Raw genomic sequence first — 20188 nt, forward strand, 5'->3', positions numbered from 1 at the left:
CTAATGTATCATTAATTTTTAAGTTATTTCTTTTAAAATAAGTCAATTCAATATATAATTAGCTTGAATAAAAACAATATTAAAACTAGTTAATTTAATTATATTTAATCTCTGTACGAAATGTTATTCTGGCTTTTCAAGCTGATTTTTATCTCTATATGTCCAGTGTCACAAAAGTCAAGAAGTTAGTTGTAAATTCACTTTTATAAAGGCCTCAATTTCCTAATCTTGCAAGGATCTTGCCTACCTAAGAACAAAAGGTCTTATGCTAAGAAACTACCACTGCCCCATGTATAATAATCTTCTTGTTCCAATAACACCAACAAAGGCTCGTTAATCTGCTAATATCTCATGCTTTAGATATTAGTATCAATTCTCCTCAGTCATGGAAATACGTAAAAATGTTCCTTATAATAGTCTCAAATATACCCACATGCTAAAGACTGTGCCTTTGAAACAGTGACCTCTATTATCAATCATAGGCAGGACTGGGAGTAGTAATATGAAAGGAAGAAGGATGTTTCTCACCATCCTTCTGAGGCTGTGCTCCTGCTTCTGTAACTGCTGTTGGAGCCACCATGGACACAGGCTGCAAAACACATACACACACAGATACCACAAAATCTTTAGCTTTAATCAAGAATACTTTTGACCTGTTACCTTTTTTCTGGTCTTTGGAAAAGTGAAATATAGTATATGGTGAAGAAACATTTATATCTAAGGGAATTTTCTTTTGCAACCAAAAAAAAATTTTTTTTTTTTTTTGGTATTGGGGACTGAAACCAGGGTCATTTAACCACTGAGCCACATCCCCAGCCCTTTTTATTTTGAGACAGGGTCTTACCAAGTTGCTTAGAGCCTTGCTAAGTTGCTGAGGCTGGCTTTGAACTTGCAGTTCTCCTGCTTCACCCTCCAGAGTTACTGGGATTACAGGGGTGTGCCACCGCATTTGGCAGAAAGGCAGTTTTTTAAAGAAAATTTGAGTCTTAATCCTTCTTCATTCTTTCTTAATTTTTCTCACAGAACACTTAAAAGTCTTATGCTAAGAAACTACCACTGCCCCATGTATAATAATCTTCTTGTTCCAATAACACCAACAAAGGCTCGTTAATCTGTTAATATCTCATGCTTTAGATATTAGTATCAATTCTCCTCAGTCATGGAAATAGGTAAGTATTTCTATAGAAAACTAGCTGTTTCCTTTTCTTTATTCAAATGGGGATCTCACTATGTTGCCTAGGTTGGGTTTGAATTCACAACTCTCCTGCCTCAGCCTCCCTAGTAGCTGGGATTATAGTCATGCTCCACTGAAAAATAGTTTTAGCCTACTACAAAGCATAAATGAAAAATCCATAGGACTGATCTGAGATATACACTAGTTAGAGGTACATAAGATGTTATATTAATAATTATTTAGGTTACATTTTGTGTTGCAGAAATATGATACATTCAGGTTAAGAGATTTTATATGGATGATATATTTATTTATTTACTTATTATTTTTATGTGGCACTGAGGTTTGAACCCAGTGCCTCATACATGCTAGGTGAACGCTCTACCACTGAGCCCCTAGGGTTATGAGATTTTATCAAGGGTTTAAACACTTACACTAACTGCAGATGTCACTGTAATAGTCTCTGGACTAAGTGTTCTTCTCAGCTGTGCATCAAGATCTTCTAGAGGTTGTTGTGACTGAGCAAAAACAGTTATGATAGATATAAATTCTATGGCACTTTCAGAGCTACTATATATAAGCGATTTATACAGGACATTATTTTATGCTTTAGATTATAACATTTGTTTTCACTGGAAACAAAACCCCCCAAACCAAAATTTACATAATGCTATCAAGATTATGAAACTCTATCAAAGTAATTCAGCTACACTTATATGATATATACTTAAATCCTACAGATGGCAGCAAGGAATTCTGGTTATTCTGTCTTCTTAATCATGTACTATGCTATGCACCTCTGGGGCACATTCTTTTTTTACCCAGTCACAGTCTCTACTTGGTACATCTATCTTGGTTTTTATCAATCTGTTCTTACATAAGCTTCATTTATGCGTCCACCTCTAAATAAAGGTACTATCTACTTACCCTTCCTTAGCCTTTATATTTCTCACTATACTTAGCAATCAGTGTTTATTTTTCTCTTCTTTTTAAAGACAAGGTCTGACTATATTGGTTGGGCTGGTAAAACTGGATTTAAGTGATCCTGCTGATAACAGATACATGCCACCATGCATGGCTTTTGAACACATGTTTTTAATGAGAAACTGGTTTAAAATCATATCGGCATTAATACTGCACCTTTTTTTTTTTTTTTCAAAATCTGGTGACTGTTGGAGTAGGTTCTCGGTTGAAGTTATTACTTTATTTTGGCAAGTTCTTTACATTATGTTCTACTGAAAATTAGAATTAAAGTAGGAGGGATAAATTCATAGTAGGCTTCTCAAGTAGCAATCTGTCATGTTTTTATTACATATAATTTCAAAATAAATTCCTAAATTAGTTTCAAAGTTTACTAGCTTGTGCCATGTCAGAACCTTCTTCATGGTTATAATCGACTGATTCATATCAAGTGCTTCCCTTACGGGAAATTCAACTAAGTAGTTAGTAATGGGGTGAAATGGGAAAGGGAAACAATAATTTAAACATTACAGATGATTATGACTACTATCGTATACATTAACAGAACTGAGCGTGAGAAGGGAAACTCAAGTTCATTCGGCTGATCTCAAGTTTTTTTAAAAAAAATATCTTGTTTTTAGGTGGACAAAATACTTATTTTATTTATTTATTTATTTATTTTTAAATATTTTTTTAAAAGTTGTAGATGGATACAATCTTTATTTATTTATTTTTATGTGGTGCTGAGGATCAAACCCAGTGCCTCATGTGTGTGAGGCAGGCATTCTACCACTGAGCTACAACCCCAGCCCTATATTTATTTATTTTTTTGTGGTGCTGAGGATCAAACCCAGTGCCTCCCACATGCTAGGCATGTGTTCTACCCCTGAGCTACAACCCTAGCCCCTCTATGAGCAATCTTACAAAACATGTTAATATCTTGTTGAGCTGTCAATTTTTATATTAAAAGTTACAGTACATATTTTCATGCAACATTACACCTATATGTAAGCCAATTATTTATTTAGGTGGTCAATGAAAGAAATGATAAACATTGAAGATTTTTAAAGCATTTTTGATAAACATTGAAGATTTTTAAAACTGGTTTTTAAAAATTAAACAAACAAAAAACACCTAACTGGTTGGACTCAGAAAACGGATATTTTTTATTTTTTAATGAAGAAACTTTCGTAGTTAAATTTTTAAAATACATATATAGATTTTAGTTGTAGATGGGACATAGTACCTTTATTTTATTTGTTTATTTTTATGTGGTACCAAGGATCGAACCCAGTACCTCACACATGCTAGGTGAGCGCTCTACCACTGAGCTACAATCACCCCAGCCCCATAGTTAATTTTGATCACATAAAATTTTTTATTTCCACATTGGCTTAGAAACTACCCTTACATTTAAGAAGGAATTTCACTATTCTATGAAAGAATAAATGGGGGCCAGAGTTGTGGCTTAGTGATAGAGAGCTTGCCTGGCATGTGTGAGGCACTGGATTCCAGTGTCAGCACCACATGAAACTAAATAAATAAAATAAAGATATCATGTCCATCTATACTAAAAATATTTTTAAAAAACTGTGAATGAAAAAAAGAGTAATGTTGTCTGGCAAAACGTCAAACTTTGATATTTTCTTCCCACATGAAATACAAAAATATATTAAATGTTTTCTAGGTGACTTGAAGCAAAATTCTAAACAATATAATAATGAAGCTTACTTTATGTGGGGCCTGGATCATTAGCTACATGGTTTTTATGTTTTTAAATATTTTCTTAGTTGTAGATGGATACAATACCTTTATTTTGTTTATTCTTATGTGGTGCTGAGTATCAAACCCAGTGCCTCACACATGATAGGCAAGTGCTCCACCACTGAGCTATAACCCCTGTGCAGCTACATGGTTTTTAAAAGAAAGGTGTTACTAAGTCAAAGCCAAGAAGGAACCAGAAGCCAAGGTCATGCAATGGTGAACTATTTAAACAAGCTTTGCGAAGAAAGTAGGAGCATAGAAAGAAATCTGCCAAATCTTGGGGCACCTGAGTTAGTGAAGGTCCAGGAAAAGGTGGCAGCTGCTCGCTAGGCAGAGTACCAGCTGGAAGTTCAGTACCCACTGGCAGCACCTAAGACAATGAATGGAAATTCAAGTCCATGAGACACTAATAGTAAAGACTGCATGCTAATGAGCAAACCAACTAATTTTAATACAGAAGCATAAAATAAACTGTATCTAGTTATCACCAAGGGTACACTCTTAATATCTGTCTTACATAAAGGACAATATAACAAAATAATATAATTCTAAGTGTTATTTTGAAATACCCTTGAAATGAAGTAAAATATAATAAAAGGTTGTTCCTTAGGGTAAATAAAGAGGACAAAGTCTATAGGCACATAAGAGGCACAACTCTTTGAGCTACTCATTTGATATAGAAAAACAAGACATTTGCTAAGAAAAACAAGACTTTTCTGAGAAAAAGGAAAATAAAAGCAAACAACTCAGAAGTTGACTTAAATAAAACCCAGAGGGAAGTCTGATAAGAAAAGGCATCAAAAATCTAATACTATCAAGTAATTTGTTTTATCTGAGTAAAGACTCTTAACTGACAGTTCCTTACATATGATGGATGGTTTGACATATTTTTTTTTGACTTACAACAGTACAAAAATTATATGCCTTTAGTAGAAATTGTACATTGAAATTTTTTTCTTTATCTTTTTGGTACTGACCATTGAACCCAGGGATGCTTTACCACTGAGCTTCATCCCCAGAGCCATTTTCATTTTGAGACAATGCCTTGCTAAATTACCCAGGCTGGCCTTGAACTTGTGATCCTCCTGTCTCAGCAGCCTGAGTTGCTGGGATTTCAGGTGCATGCCACTGCACCTGGAATTTTTTTTTTTTTTTTGTGGGGGGGATAGGGTCTCATTATGCAGACTAGTAGGTTGATCTTCAACCCTTGGGATCAAGTGATCCTCCCACTTTGGTTTCCTGAGTAGCTGGGACAACAGGCATTTACCACCATGTGAATTTTGATCTATTCCCAGGCTACCAAAATGGGGGACGATACTCTCTTATGATGCTAATCAGCAGTAGTGAGACACAGCTCTTTTAATCATGACATCACAAGGGTAAACAACCAATATTTTACAGTGTTTGTGTTCCTAAGCTACAATGTTTAGGTAGGTATATTAAATGCATTTTTGACTTTATATTTTCAATTTTAGGATGGGTTTATGGGTATGTAACCCTATTTTAAGTTTAGAAATATCTGTACTACCCCACTGCAAAGAGTTTCACAGCAACAGCAATGCAGAAAGATAGCTGAAGTATAGAATACAGTAGCCACAATATAGCCTTGTTACTTTTAAAAAAGATCAGCAATGCTGAAGATGGGAAAATCAGAGGAAATCTGCCACAGAAGAATTAAAAAATACAGTTTAGTTATTTTATTCCTAGGATTAGACTAATTCCTCTTTTATCACTTTCAGTTTTTATGAACCTCAAATTGTACTTACATGGAAAGCAGAAAATTTCCTTTATTCTCAATTGAAACAAAGTGGCAAACTACTATTACTATGCATATTTTTTTGATAGATTCCTTTATTTCCCCTTTGGGAAATAGGAGAAATGTCTACATTTTACCTGATAATAATATACATTTCAAAAAAGGGAAAAATCTTTGTGTTCATGTCCTAAAGTTGCTGTCAATTTGTTTAAGACTGAACAACCACTACATTTATAACCTTCAAGGCTTCGTAACTACATTATTAATTTGCAAGGCCAAGTTGAAAAATGCACGAATGTGATCTTACTTATCTAATAATAGTTTCACAAGAACCTTACCGGAGCCTTAGTTAAAGGTGGCTTTGAGGGAGCAGTTCCAGGTTTCATTCCTGATGTAGTGCTGACTGGGGCTGAAACATAGCTGCCTGGGGTAGAAACTTGCCCAGGTGTGGCCACTGACATGACTGACAAACCAGCTGTTCCTAATGGCAAATTTGTTGGTGGTAAGCAAGTACTCGTAGTGGAAGTCATGAGTTTGCTTGGTGCAACAGCAGTGGTTGGGATGCCTGGTGTGATTGTGGTCTCTACTACTAGTGACGTCTCTAGTGAGACAGAGGCATGCTGAGCTCCAGAAGAGCTGTGTTCACTAAAGAGAGACCGCAGCTTTTCCTCCAGAGTCTTTATGTCATCAATTCCAGGGGCTTTGGGTTGGTTATCAGCATCTACTTCTGGACAGTGAGTGTGGGGTTGGTTAGGAAGCAAAGCTGGTTGAGGCTGACTATGAATGAGAGTCTGCTGTACAGCAGGCACATTGGCAACAGGTTGTACCAAGGGTGGGATACTGGGTACCTGGGGTAACAAAGGTGTAGAAGTAGGTCCTACTGCTTGGGGAAAGACAGGAGTAGAAGCTATCACTGATGGGATGACTAAAGGATGCACTCCACCAGGCTGAGAAACAGAACTAGCCACTCCTACTCCAGGAGAGGAAGAAGATGGTGCAGAGAGAGACAAAGCTAATCCAGTTGTACTGCTATGAGATGTTTTGTCCAGTGAGTGTGCACTAACCACCACTGTTTCAGCTAGAGTAGGGGCAGAGGTGCTGCTACTAAGCTGAAGGGATGGCTGTGAAGCTATGGTTGGGAATGGAGTGGAGGCAGAAACTGATGTTACTGTGGCTACCCCAGTAGTGCTTGCTGTCTGCTGAGATAACACAGCTGGAGGCTTAGCACCTGGGGCAGCAACTGCAGAGGTTAAAGCTGTTAAAACTGTCATAGAAGGAAAAGCGCCTGTACTAGAAACAATGCTCCCAGATGTGGGGGCCTGTACTGGCTGGGATGTTGTGGACATTGAGACAACTGCAGGTATTGTGACACTTGAACCCACACTGGCAAGTACTGGTGACTCAGACACCGGTGGTACAGGAAGACAGCTTGACATAACCACACCTGTGCTGGTGGCAACTCCAGTAATCCCTTTTTCAGTGGGTACTGTAACCTCAGCCTGAATAACTGATGTGGAAATGTCATTAAGAGAGCTGCTTGATACAGGAACTGATACTGAAGGTGTGGCTGCTGCTGTGGTTGGGCCTCCGGCAATGCTACCCAAGAAAGGAGGAAATGTTGGTCCTGTGTGACTAAAGTTTGGAGGTGCCGTGTTGGGTCCTTCAGTCATTTGGGCATGTCTAAGTTCAGAAAAGGCCTTCTGGAGACTAAGGGATGAAGCAGAGTGAGACAAATTCATTCCAGGGCCCTGAGGTATAGAGGGAGCAACTGCAAAGGAAAACAAAAATACTGGTTATATTTATAGTCCTTTATATAAAAGGAAGGATTTAAACATTGTTCTAACAACCTATTTTTTGATCACCAACAATGCCATGTTATCAAGAAGGTTTAATATTTCTCCCAAGAAAATGACAAGTTCTAAAACTGCAAAATTGACTAGCAGTTTGTTCAAATAGTCAGCTTATATGAGTGAATATCTATTTCCAGAAAAGAAACATGGAGTACTCTGAAAACATACATAATTTCTAAAAACAAACAAACAAACAAAAAGAAACAAACACAATAAAGAATTATACATAGGCTGCATCTAATATGGCTATCCTTTCTGGCTTTTTCTTTAATCATATTATTTAAATAGTTCCCTACTCCTTATGTTTATCTGCTGTTTAAAACCTCTATTTTCTACTTGTTTTTATTATCTGTGTCATCATTAGCTACTGTTTGATGACCAAGCTTCCATCGTAGCAGAGATGCTATAGGATTTATGTTATTAAATATGTGGCAGAATCAATCCTCACCTGTGTCTGATATTTCACTGGTGAAAACTTTGGATTCTCGTAATCTACTTTCTGGCACAGGACTCACTATAAACCGTCTTCCAGCAGAATGAACAACTTGAGTTAAAGAACTGGTAGGAACACCTGAATAAAAACAAATCACTTAATTGCATTTTTTGTTATATAACTCAACCACATGAAACTTTAATATTTCATTATTGGCACATACAACTTCTTAAGTTAAAGGCAGAAAACAAATGAGGAAAGAAGAAATTTACCGATTTGCTGTGGCATGGAAGATGTGGGAACTGGTTGTTTGAATTCTCCTTCCAATTTCTAAAATAACAAAACCAAACAAACTAAAAGTAAGTTCATTCTCAAATGTACTCTCAATTAGACAAAGCAAATCACCATGTGAAATGAACATGAATGCTTATTCTCAGTCACAATGTGATATCAGTAGGCATTTTGCATGGCAAATTTAGTACTACAGATGTATTTTATATAAGCAAAGCTTTACTATGTGATTGGTGAACCTACCTGAGAACCTGAAAAACCATAGTCGTCCTTTCCCTGCAGACTTTCCATTCCCTGGTCACCCTCCGGTTCCACACTGACATCCTCACTAAGCATTTCATCAGCTTTTTCAATAATTTCCCGCACTTGATCCACAAATGACTCTCTCTCTATTGCTAGAATAAAGTCATTGTTCACCTGTAAAACAAATGATGTCCTTCTGATCAATATAACATTTCTGAAGCTTTAGGTCATTCAACTACCACAAGATTTTTATCCCATCTGCATATATAGTGTATTATTTATTTGGTATTTAAGTTAGCCCTTCCATCCTTTTTTCTTTTTGTGCTGCTAATGATCAAACCCAGTGATTCACATGTGCTGGGCAAGCGCTCTACCACTGAGCTATATTGCCAGTCCTCTTTTTTTTTTTTTTTTGGTCCCAGGGATTGAACCCAGGCACTTAACCACATCCCCAGCCCTTTTTATTTCTATTTTTTAAAATTCTGAGACAGGGTCTTTCTAAGTTGCTGGGGCTGACTTTGAACTTGTGATCCTCCTGCCCCAGCTTTGTTGGAATTATAGGCATGAGCCACCACATCAGGCTCCAGTCCCCTTTTTATATTTTATTTTACTTTATTTGTACTTTTCTGCTACTTTACATTTCATTTCATTTTATTTTATGGTAGCATCTCACTAAATTGCCCAGGCTGGCCTCAACCTTGCAATTCTCCTGCCTTGGCCACAGTGCCTGGCAGCTCTTTCCTATTTAAGAACTTCAATGCTTAATACTGAAAGGTGAATAATTACAGATTCTACACAAAAATATCACAATCACAGGTTAGGTGTGCTGGTTATATTCCAATGAAATACTGAACTATAAAACATGAATTACAAATATTGGATAGTTGCCTAGGGCAATGGATATTTAGATGAAGTAATAGGGGAAAATTTGGAACTCCATATGCAGACATACCATAATTGTTGCTATCTCCTCGGGGTTGTCACCATCTAGATCAAATTTGAATGTAACCATTTTCCGATTATGAGTCTCTAATTGACATTCTACTACCCGGTCTCCTTTGTTTGAAACCTGAAAAGAAAAGATACTTCATTTCTGAAGACTATACTTGGCTTTATTACTGACACCGAGAAAAAGTCATTCAGACTAATGCTCATATTTATGTCTGAGGAAGCATGGTATTAATATTGTAACTTGAAGCACCAATACTTGAACTGGTAGAATACCTATACTATAAGGTGATGTCAGTCTTTGAGCTACTTGTTTATCTTCCACTGCTGAGTCTGAAAGGAACATAAAGTCTTTTTCACTCTATTCTTTTCCCTAAGCCTTAAGAATTATTTCAATGATATTAGTTGCTGTCTCTATTACAGATTATTTGTAAACTATACTTCCTGAAGAACGTGATACTCAAAAAGAATTGCATGAATTAAATGAAAAAAAAGGGCTATATAAATTACATATGGTGCAAAGATAAGGTATCTTTATTTTATGAAATGAATGGTTCTGATTTCAAAAACTATTCTCTGTACTAAGTTCACAAAGTCATCGATACCTACATTTAAAATTCTCAATTTTGGGCGTGAAGTCTTTTCATGACGAGAGCGACTTCTTACAGATTTTCGATAATGCCGTTTTGCTGTTCTTCCTTCATGCCTTCCACTGGATGATGGGGCATTCTCATTGCCATCACTCATACCTGAAGCAACATCTGAGTGTGCACTTTGAAAAAGAAAAAGTTCCATTTTCAATATGAGATTTTAGGGTTTGATATTTTGATGTTTTATACTATCCTATCTACAAGTCAAAAGAGAATTATGATTTTACCTGTCTATAGAGGACACCAAAGTGACAGGTTGGGTTGGTTGTGACTGTGCTACTGGAACTGGCTCTGGAGGAGCAACCTGAGAGACTCCCTGAGTACTCTGTGAATGGAAAGGATAATTCAAATCTTGGTGGTAACATATTTATCATGATAAATGATCGCGATAAGATCCCTTTATTTCCTCTTATCCCTCCCCTATATCCTAGAAGCAGTAAATTTACTAGGAGTTCTTAATATTCAGCATCTACAGATAGTGATCTTAAAATTCCAAAGGAAGTTTCTAAAGCTAGTCTCTCATAAAGACTGCATGGTGTGAAGTCAGCCAACCTATTTGCTAGGCAATGTGAAACTACAACTTGCCATGCAGCCAGCATCTTACCAAAAGTGTGCAATAGGGCAGGCAGAGCAAAGTGCAAAGATAAACTCAGACCTTTTTTTCCTAGTAGGGCAAAAATGATTGCTGAGAGCACAGTAGGATAAGATATTCTTATGACTGCCAATGGTATGAGTTTGTGAAAGGACAAGAATAATGGCTAAAGTACTAGCTAGAGAAGTGAAGTACTATAATAGGGTTAATCTTCTCCAAGGCACACTCACTTCCCAACAGAACAGCCAGTGGCAACAAGGCCCCCACATTGGCATTTCATTCTGCTGTAAGAAAAAGTCATTCAGAAGTTAGTTTGACATGGTCTCCAAATGAGTTCTTAACCAGGGAAGCCTGTTTCTCCTTTGTCATTTTTATCCCATAGTATATATGCTTTATGTATAAACATGCAATAATTCCATTTACCTCCAGAACTGCTTGCTGGGAGGATGTAGTGGGGGATTGTTGTGCTAAACTCACTGCTGGCTGGGACACTTGAACCTGTCCTCCTATACCGCCCACAGGAACCAAAAGATTTGATTCCACATAAGGCTGCACCACTGTAGGAAAATAACCTGGTGTAGCCAATGCTTCTGTAGGCATGGGAGGGGATAGGACTGTAGAATGGATGCAAACAGAAGCCACGTTGGAAGAGGGAGTAATATTTGAATCTCCTGGGTATTGTGGTGGCAGTCGAGGTGGGAAGCCCTGTGATAGAAATGAGGAAGGTGAGTTAGTGCAGGTTGGGGCATCAAATTAGCAAATCAGCAAAACATGCAAAAAAAAAAAAAGGGGGGGGGGTGGGGGGTAGCAGGAAGCATACAGCAAAGAAGAGTAGCCCGTTCTCTTACTAATAATCTAAAGATTATTCTTGAAATGAAATGGTATACTGGTTCCATTTTGGGAGCCAGCATTCTACATATCATATTTTAAATTGCTGGTTTTCCCCTGTTGGAGATTATTTAAATAGGAATTATAATAAACTTAATTCCTTCTAGAAATAAATATATCTACTTTTTAGCAAATCTTACATGGAAGAATGCAAACTCCTCCTAGTATTAGCCATTCCAGTCATATATGGAATGTTCATCTTTTAAATCTAAACTCTGAAGTTTTTTTTGTTGATACCATATTGCCAACTCTTATTCCATCTATATATACATATACATATATATACACCCACATACAGCCTGGTGTGCTTACACTGAATATTGAACCATTTTTCTCCCAGGTTGTGTCTTTTAAAAAAAAAAGGGTAAGGAGGTCATCAAACATCATCACTCTACTTTTTCTTGGAATTTTACTCTTTTAGCTTCTCTAGTTAAGATCAGCAACCTTTGTTACTGTTCTTCTGATACTAAACTACTACATTTTTAGGTTTTTGATTGTCTTATTAAAATCAAACCCTCCAATGTTCTCCTCTTTTACTAGCTAACACAGTACCTGGTATAGAACATCTCCAGAGGGAAGCGAAACCTCAGCAGCTTGTCCAAGGTTAGCTGGTATCCCCATGGACTGAACTGCTGGTTGTAGAAGCTGTGGGTGAACCTGACTTGGCAGCTGAGTCACAGGCTGCAGAAGGGTTGGAAGCTGACTAGGAACCACAGTTGATCCCCCTGGGATCGCAGCTGCTGTAGCAGATGAAGCCAAGGTGAGCAGAGGCTGATTAACGCCAGCTGCCATTGTAATGGGAAGGGATGAGAAACCTGTCTGAGCTGTAGACACATGAGGAGTTGATAGGGGAATTTGAGAGACAGGGTACTGTGGGAGTAAGGAAGTGGGGAGTGGCTGTCCCATAGGAAGGAAATGAGCACCAGAGTGGACTGGAACAACTGAGGATTGTGATGCAACTGGGATCTGAGATTCGCCTTGGATAGTTGATACTGGCTGGGAAACTGGAAGCTGAGAAAGTAAAGAAAAACAAAACAGACAAGACTTTTTTTTTTTTTTTTTTTTTTTAAGCAAGGCTGCTGAAAGCAAGATTTGTTTATTAGCCAAAAAGAGGGAAGCAAACAAACAAAACCCTGCATACATTAGTTTAAGTTAATATGCCACATTACAACAGGGAAAAAAGAATAGCAGGGATACAAAAAGGATAATAAACTGGTTACTGTTCCAAATTTTCACTATAGAAAAATTTGGTAATGTTTCATCACTGACTATAAAAAATAAACCTTTCCATAGGCAAGGGTTTTGTTGTTTTTAATAGGTTTATTGGCAGATATTTTGCATACCATAATCCATTGGCATGTTTTCGGCCCCTAAATCTAGAATTGCTATTGAAGTAGCTAATGAAGTTTGAAACAAGTTTCTTCCCAGTGATTTAGACTGTATCCATATTATTTCTACAAAAGTCTAGCAGCTCTATGAAAATAGGTATAATTAATATATTTCACTGATTCTAGGACAAAATAACCCTTCTCTACTACCTGGTCATTTTAACATTTGAAAAATTTGGATATATCTTACAGCTGTTGATGTGTTGATGGTATGTACTCAGTGATTCATTAAAATAATGGTGCATTTTATATAGATAGTATCTCAGATATGATGAAATATGACAGTAACAATACACTGTGCACAAATAAGCAAAAGGGTACAAACAAAACCGTATCTATGATACAGATGAAGAAAGGCCATTCAGAAGAGCATACCTTCTACAAGGTACTTTTCAAATGATTAGAAGGACAACTTAGAAGAAAAAAATGCATCATTTCATGTAAGGAGCTTTTATAACTTACTGTCAAAAGGCAATAAGGGAGAAAGTTTTTTACAAATCCACCTGAAAACAAAGCATAATTGCAAATACCAGATATACCTAGAATACTAGATATATCTGAATATTAGATATAGCTGACATATTTCTAGAGAATGGCACAGGTTCAGTTACCAGCATTTTTATTTAAACCATTAGGATTGTGTATGTGTGTGTGTGTGTATGTATATATGTGTGTGTGTTAATGGGGACTGAATCCAGGGTCTTGCACATGTGAGGCAAACATTCCACCAATAAGCTACATCCCCAGTGCTTTTTTTTTAAAAAAAAAAAAAAATATATTTTGAGACAGTATCCTATCTGGTCTTGAACTTTGATCCTCCTGCCTCAGCCTCCTGAGTAGCTGGGATTACAGGCATTCACTACCACACCAGCTACCTGTTAGGTTTTAACACCTGTAACTCTATACTGATAAACCTGTCACTGCTGTCAGTATATATATATCCATTTATGATGCATATGTGCAAAGAGAGCAAATTTTTACTCCATTATTGCACTGAGATTAACCAACTTCAATGGATATTTCACTATTATAAAGGATGGAAGTCTACCTATTTGAAAGGACAAGTTACATGTAGATCCTTTTTAGTATCTTTTTAGAAATTGAGAGTTTACCTGTTTTCCAGCTGACACTTGAGGCAAGACCTGTGGAGCTTGAGGTTGACTCACTGGCTGTGCAGTAGTGGCCTCAGTGGAGGCTGTTGTTTGTGGAAGTGAATACTGTACTGTCTGTTGAGGAGGGGCTGTCTGTTGTATTCCCTGCTGTTAGGAATAAAATAGGATGATTCAGTTCTTTTTAGGGGGGAGGGAGGTTGGGGTCTTACTTTGTTGTCTGGGCCAGTCTGAAACTCCTGAAGTCATGTGCTCCCCGCATCTCAATCTCCCATGAGCTGGTAATGCAGTAGTGCACCACTGTGTCCAACTAATGATTCCATTTTATTTCAAATCATTGGAACATATCATGTTTCTAAGAGGTATATTAACTAAAGCCCTCAGTATCTGTTAATAATAATTTTAGTAATTAAAACATAATAACCAAATTCATCAATTTCTCTTACATGTTTTTCTTCTGATATTCTTTCTGATAGTATCATTAGGAAAAATTAACCAATATTCCAAACTTCAGAAACCATTGGTTGTTTACCCAACACCTCCCACACTCCAACAGTAGGTCTTTACAAAGATGTTTAGACACTATATCCAAATAGCTCTTTACCCCACCCCACATTTGCACCCCTTTTCTTTTGATATGAGGTCTCACTTAGGCTCCTTCAGTGGACTCATCTAGTCTCCTACTTTAATCTCTTTTAGTCTATTTTATGGATTATATAATCTGATTACAACTACAAAACAGTGAGAAAAGCATAGAGTTTTGAATGAGACAGTTTCAAATTTTAGTTTTACCATTTACTAGCTATAATACCTCAGACTACTCATTTATTATAAATATGAAGTTTCCTTTTCTTGAAAACAATGCTATACCTCAATGTGGGGCAAAGGGAAATGACATCTGGGAATTAACCATATACAAGGCCTGTACATGTAATTTTAGCCCAATACTAAATTTTATAATAAATCAAGCAAACAAAACAGAACTTATCTCTAAAATTAGTGCCCCCCTTTGCCTAATAAAAATCTGAACTTTGCTGGTGGCACACACCTATGATCTCAGTAACTTGGGAGGCTGGGGAAATGGGATCATAAGTTCAAGTCCAGTCTGGGCGACACAGAAGACTCTGTATCAAAATAAACAATAAAAAGGACTGGGGATGTAGGATGTAGCTCAATGATAAAGCATTCAGAAGAGCTAAATCTGAGAACAAAAAATCTGAACTGTATAACTTCCAAGGCTTTGTAGTAATAGTAAACATAACAAATTTAATTTTTTCTTTTAATATACAAATCCATACTGTTTATAAACAATAATCTGTTAATGAACATTTTGGTTGTTTCGATTTTTTCTTTTTTGCTACTTGAAAATAATGTTGCAAACAACAGTTCTCTATTTGTCCTCATATATCCATACAAATAAATGGTTATTGCTCATACGATAAAATATTAATTTGTGTATTTATTATGTATGTGGCTACCTTAGTGGGTGTCTTGAATTTTGTTAGGTGATAATCTACAGTAGTTTTTTTTTTTTGTTCGTATTTTTATTCCTTGTTCCTTTATTTAAAAAATTTATTTATTTATTTTACAGTAGAATGCATTTTGACATTTAGTATATCCTTACTTCTTTGAAATTACCAAATTATCACCAAACTACTGAAATAACAGTGGTAGCAGTCATGTTTGCTTTATTCCTATCTATTTATTGGTACTACAGATTGAACCCAGTAATGCTTATCACTGACCTATATATCCCCAGTCCTTTTTATTTTTTATTTTGGGACAGTGTCTTGCTAACTTGCTGAGGGTCTTGCTAAGTTGCCAAGACTGACCTCAAACTTGTGATCCTTCTACCTCAGCCTCCGGAGTCACTGGGATTCTAGGCATGTAACACCATGCTCTGCTGCTTTATTTCTATTGTCCTTGTAGTGTATTCTTACTTTAACATTAAGAACAACCAGGAACAAATGGCTGTTAAATTATATAAAGCTTCCCCCCAGAACCTAAGATATATCATGTTGCCAACTCTAAGGCAACTCAGAATATAAGATAATTTAGTCATTTTCTTATTGAAAGAGAGTTGCTGTGTTGGGGGTTGTGGCTCAGGGTAGAGCACTTGCCTGGCATGTGTAAGGCCCTGGGTTTGAATCCTCAGCACCACACAAACAAACAAATAAATGTAATGTGTCCATCTACAACTTTAAAAAAATAAATAAATAAAAGAGAGGTGCTGGAAAAAAAAAACTTTTTCGACTTGAATATATTCAAATTTTAAGGAATGTGAATGAAATATCTACAATTATCTAACTCATTTATTTACATATTTAAATGAGATCAGTTATGTAGATATATTAATTTAGAAATATTGTTTCCCCTTCCTTAAACTCTTCAAATGTAATTTTCAATGGAGTGAAAATTAATTTTAAAATTAATATTAATTTTCTCTGGTACAACACTTTCCCTTCAAGTTGTGTCTTGAGGTAAAATTTAAAGTAACAAGCATCTGCTTGAACAGTATTAGTTTTTTGCATTTGTTTTATATTCATGCAATTTTTGTATTAACTTCTTTTTTGTTATTGTTATAGATGGACAAATACTTTTATTTGTTTTAATGTGGTACTGCTAAAGAATCGAACCTAGTGCCTCACACATAATGTGGTTGCTTGATAAAAAATGTTCATATGCCCAGCTGAACAGAAAAGTAAGAATACCTGAAGACTATAGTTGCCCCTATGGAAAAAAGTATTTAGTGAGATAATTCACCACGTTGCTTATGGGCACAAAGTTTTCAGAAGGAGGAAGCTATTTTGGTACTGTATTTATTACTTTCCAGATATCCAAGAAATAAATTTCAGCTAAGGTGCATTTCTTACCTTACTTTATAATACAACTAAAGATAGTTTCCTAAGGTGAGGTTGGGGCTTGACAGAATAAAAACAAAAGTTACATCCTAAAACAGACTCTAGTGCTGGGGAGATAGCTCAGTGGTAAAGCAATTTATTTACCTAGCATGCATGAGGCCCTGTATTCAATCCCTATCACCACATTAAAAACAAATAAATAAAAATAAACAACAATTAAAAAATATATATATATATATAAAATAAATCATTTAAAACAGACTATCTTCATAGTACATAAGGATTTTATCCTTCTTTTTTTTTTAAAAAAAAATTTTAGTTGTAGATGGACACAATACCTTTATTTTATTTATTTGTTTGTATGTGGTGCTGAGGATCTAACCTAGTGCCTCACACGTGCTAGGCAAGCACTCTACCACTGAACCGCAATCCCAGCCCTTCTTATTCCTTTGTAAAAAAAAAAATTTTTTTAGTTGTAGATAAACACAATACCTTTAATTTATTCATTTATTTTTATATGGTGCTGAGGATCAAACCCATTGCCTCACATGTGCTAGGGAAGTGCTCTACTACTAAGCCACAACTCCAGCCCCCTTCTTACTCCTTTTAAAATATGGAACCTCAGTAACAGATAAATGCAGCTTTTTGGATATCTTTGCAGAATCATATATTTCTAGGGGCTGGGGTTGTGGCTCTGAGGTAGAATGCTTGCCTAGCATGCACAAGGCACTGAGTTTGATCCTCAGCACCATATAAAAAAAATAAAATAAAGATACTGTGTCCACCTAAAACAATCAATATTAACAAAAACTTGAAATAATGCTTCAATTATAGAAATCTGTTTAGAAGAAAGGTTGGGAGTAAGACAGAGCATGTAATTCCCAATCCATAATTTCTACAAGATACAGAGGTATTGGTCACTGAGTAAATGCATGTATAATCAAATCAATCTATTCCCTGTGTACAAAATATGTTAAAGTGATTTTTTCTTGTATACTTTAGTTTTGATTGTTAGCAAATGTGACTATGCAAAAGCAGATCACCAAGTACTTTTCACTTGCTCAGAGGTACTACTTCTCCCAAAATGTTCTAAGGTATAACCTTAGACTGTTTCAAAATTTAATGGAAGCAGAAGCTAATTTATAATTTGGTGGTTAAAAACTACCCTTGGGAAACTATTAATGAAATACTTCATCATTAAGTTTGTATTACACATGGAGTGCTATGAATTTTGTTCGAAATACCTATATTCAATTATGCCAAAAAAGCACTATTTCCTTGCAAATAATTACCACCAACAAATATTAGCGGTGAACTACAGACATTTAATTTTAAGATTATAAAAATTTTACTGCTGAATATATTACTACTGCACTAATATCTTGAGTTCTGGAACAAAACCTCCCAAATCAGAAGTTTAGTAAAATGTATTTTTTTGAAAAACAATTTTCCTATAGTAGTTGTTTCATTGCTGGACAATGGAAAAAAATGACAAAATGCTCATTTGTGGATGAGTCATAAACATAAGCAGAAACAAATTGATACTTTTTGTATTGTCAAATTATGTTAAGAACCATTTAAGAAGGCAGATAAAGTAGTAACAGCTGTTTTAAACTTTAAATTGTTTACAAGTACATTTAAGGGCTGGGGTAATAGCTCAGGGATAGAATGTTTGCCTAGCATGTGTGAAGTACTGGGTTCAATTCTCACCATTACATATACATAAATAAAGGTTCATTAAAAAAAAAAAAGACACATTTAACAAAGATTTCCTAAACTGCTACCCAACACAAGAAATGCTATGCCTTGGGCTCACTGGCAAAGCACTTGCCTTGCACATGTGAGGCATTGGGTTCAATCCCCAGCACCACATAAAAATAAATAACTAAAATAAAGATATTGTGTCTCCCTATAACTTAAAAAAAAAAAAAAGAAAGAAAAAGAAATGCTATGACTTTTTAATTTCCCTTTCAAAAGCTTAGCAACTTGGGGCTGGAGTTTTGGCTCAGTGGTAGAGCACTTGCCTGGCATGTATGAGGCCCAGGGTTTGATCCTCAGCACCACATATAAACAAAACAACAATCAAACAAATAAGATCCACTGACAAAAAAAAAAAAAAATAAAAAAACTTAAAAAAAAAAACCTTAGCAAGTTATTCATATCAAGAATTTAAAACACAAAAGATGTAAAACTATTTTGTTTACTACTAATTAATTAAATGTAGCAATACATTGTTCTTACCGGCTGAGGATGTTGGATGGGCTGGGAAGATGGAACCCCTGCTAAACTACTTGAAGATAGTTGGCCCTGGCTCTGACTCTGCGCCTGATGGAAAGAAGTAAATATGGTAAATTATAGAAGGCCTAATGCAAGTGTATACAGATCAATCTTTTGCAATAATTTTAAGGTCCTGAGAAGTTTGCTTGATCAAAATGAAACAATATCTTGATTAAGTACGGGAGAGGTCTTTGGACTATCTTATAAGAAGTTTAGAAAAGGATCATATTATAGTCCATTTTTGATCCCATCCCATAGGAACAACATTGATGGTAAAAACCTATCTTGTTTAGGTTTTAATTCTGGCCAACTAGAATATTCAGATTCATAGCAAAATTATTGCTAGAAACACACATACACACACACACACACACACACATACACACACACACCCTAGGAAAAAGTGGTAAAACTATCAGTGTGAAACAATTTTTAATCTAAACATTTAAAGAAAATTAAAATCACTTGATAATTTTAATTAGGTTCTTCTGCTACTTCTTGCAGTGTCATAGTAACTTTTATGGAAAAATGTAAAAAAGCTCTTATAATCAGCTGCTAAGACCTATAAAAATAGTCATCACCCAGGGAACATGTGGAGTATCTGGAATCATTTCTTGTTAAAACTGGGGGAGATGGCTATAGCCATCTCGTAAGAAGGGATGCTGCTAAATATTCTAAAATGCACAGAAAAACTGCCCTCAAAACAAAGAACTATCCAACCCAGAATGTTAATAGTGGTGTCTCAGAAACCCTAACTAGAATGTTCCAATTATAAAGAAGTTAAAATTAAAATAAATGAGAAGGTGAGAAATAAAGACAGGACTATACTCATGGGTAGGTTAAGGAAATGAAAAGGCTACCACTTTTGTCTTTCATTTCAATTTAGAAGACGTTCTCTGAAGGTTCTAGGAATATATCACATTCCACTGCAATTTACTGTTACAAGCATTCATTTCTTTTGCAATATGTTTATAAATTTATGATTTCACTTTTGAAAATTTACT

The 20188-nt window shown here is 35.8% G+C and overlaps 1 protein-coding gene across 15 annotated transcripts in view; it reads right to left on the reverse strand.

The window, feature by feature from the left end:
• The window catches only part of Wnk1 (WNK lysine deficient protein kinase 1), a 132311-nt gene that overhangs the window by 18306 nt on the left and 93817 nt on the right, over window positions 1-20188 (reverse strand). For 4 of the 15 annotated variants that reach the window (XM_026410962.2, XM_026410959.2, XM_026410957.2 and 1 more), the window contains exons 9-22: window positions 19149-19232; window positions 14050-14196; window positions 12102-12560; window positions 11085-11366; window positions 10297-10394; window positions 10029-10191; window positions 9424-9540; window positions 8472-8645; window positions 8210-8267; window positions 7953-8075; window positions 5993-7422; window positions 4185-4268; window positions 1609-1692; window positions 529-589 (exon numbers count right to left, since the gene is read on the reverse strand). In XM_026410962.2, the coding sequence (XP_026266747.1) occupies window positions 529-589; window positions 1609-1692; window positions 4185-4268; window positions 5993-7422; window positions 7953-8075; window positions 8210-8267; window positions 8472-8645; window positions 9424-9540; window positions 10029-10191; window positions 10297-10394; window positions 11085-11366; window positions 12102-12560; window positions 14050-14196; window positions 19149-19232 (3364 nt within the window). The remainder of the gene's footprint in view (window positions 1-528; window positions 590-1608; window positions 1693-4184; window positions 4269-5992; window positions 7423-7952; window positions 8076-8209; window positions 8268-8471; window positions 8646-9423; window positions 9541-10028; window positions 10192-10296; window positions 10395-11084; window positions 11367-12101; window positions 12561-14049; window positions 14197-19148; window positions 19233-20188) is intronic. The other 11 variants (XM_026410966.2, XM_026410964.2, XM_026410968.2 and 8 more) reach the window with 8 other exon arrangements.

This window comes from Urocitellus parryii, chromosome 5 (assembly GCF_045843805.1).
Source record: "Urocitellus parryii isolate mUroPar1 chromosome 5, mUroPar1.hap1, whole genome shotgun sequence".
Lineage (NCBI taxonomy): Eukaryota > Metazoa > Chordata > Mammalia > Rodentia > Sciuridae > Urocitellus > Urocitellus parryii.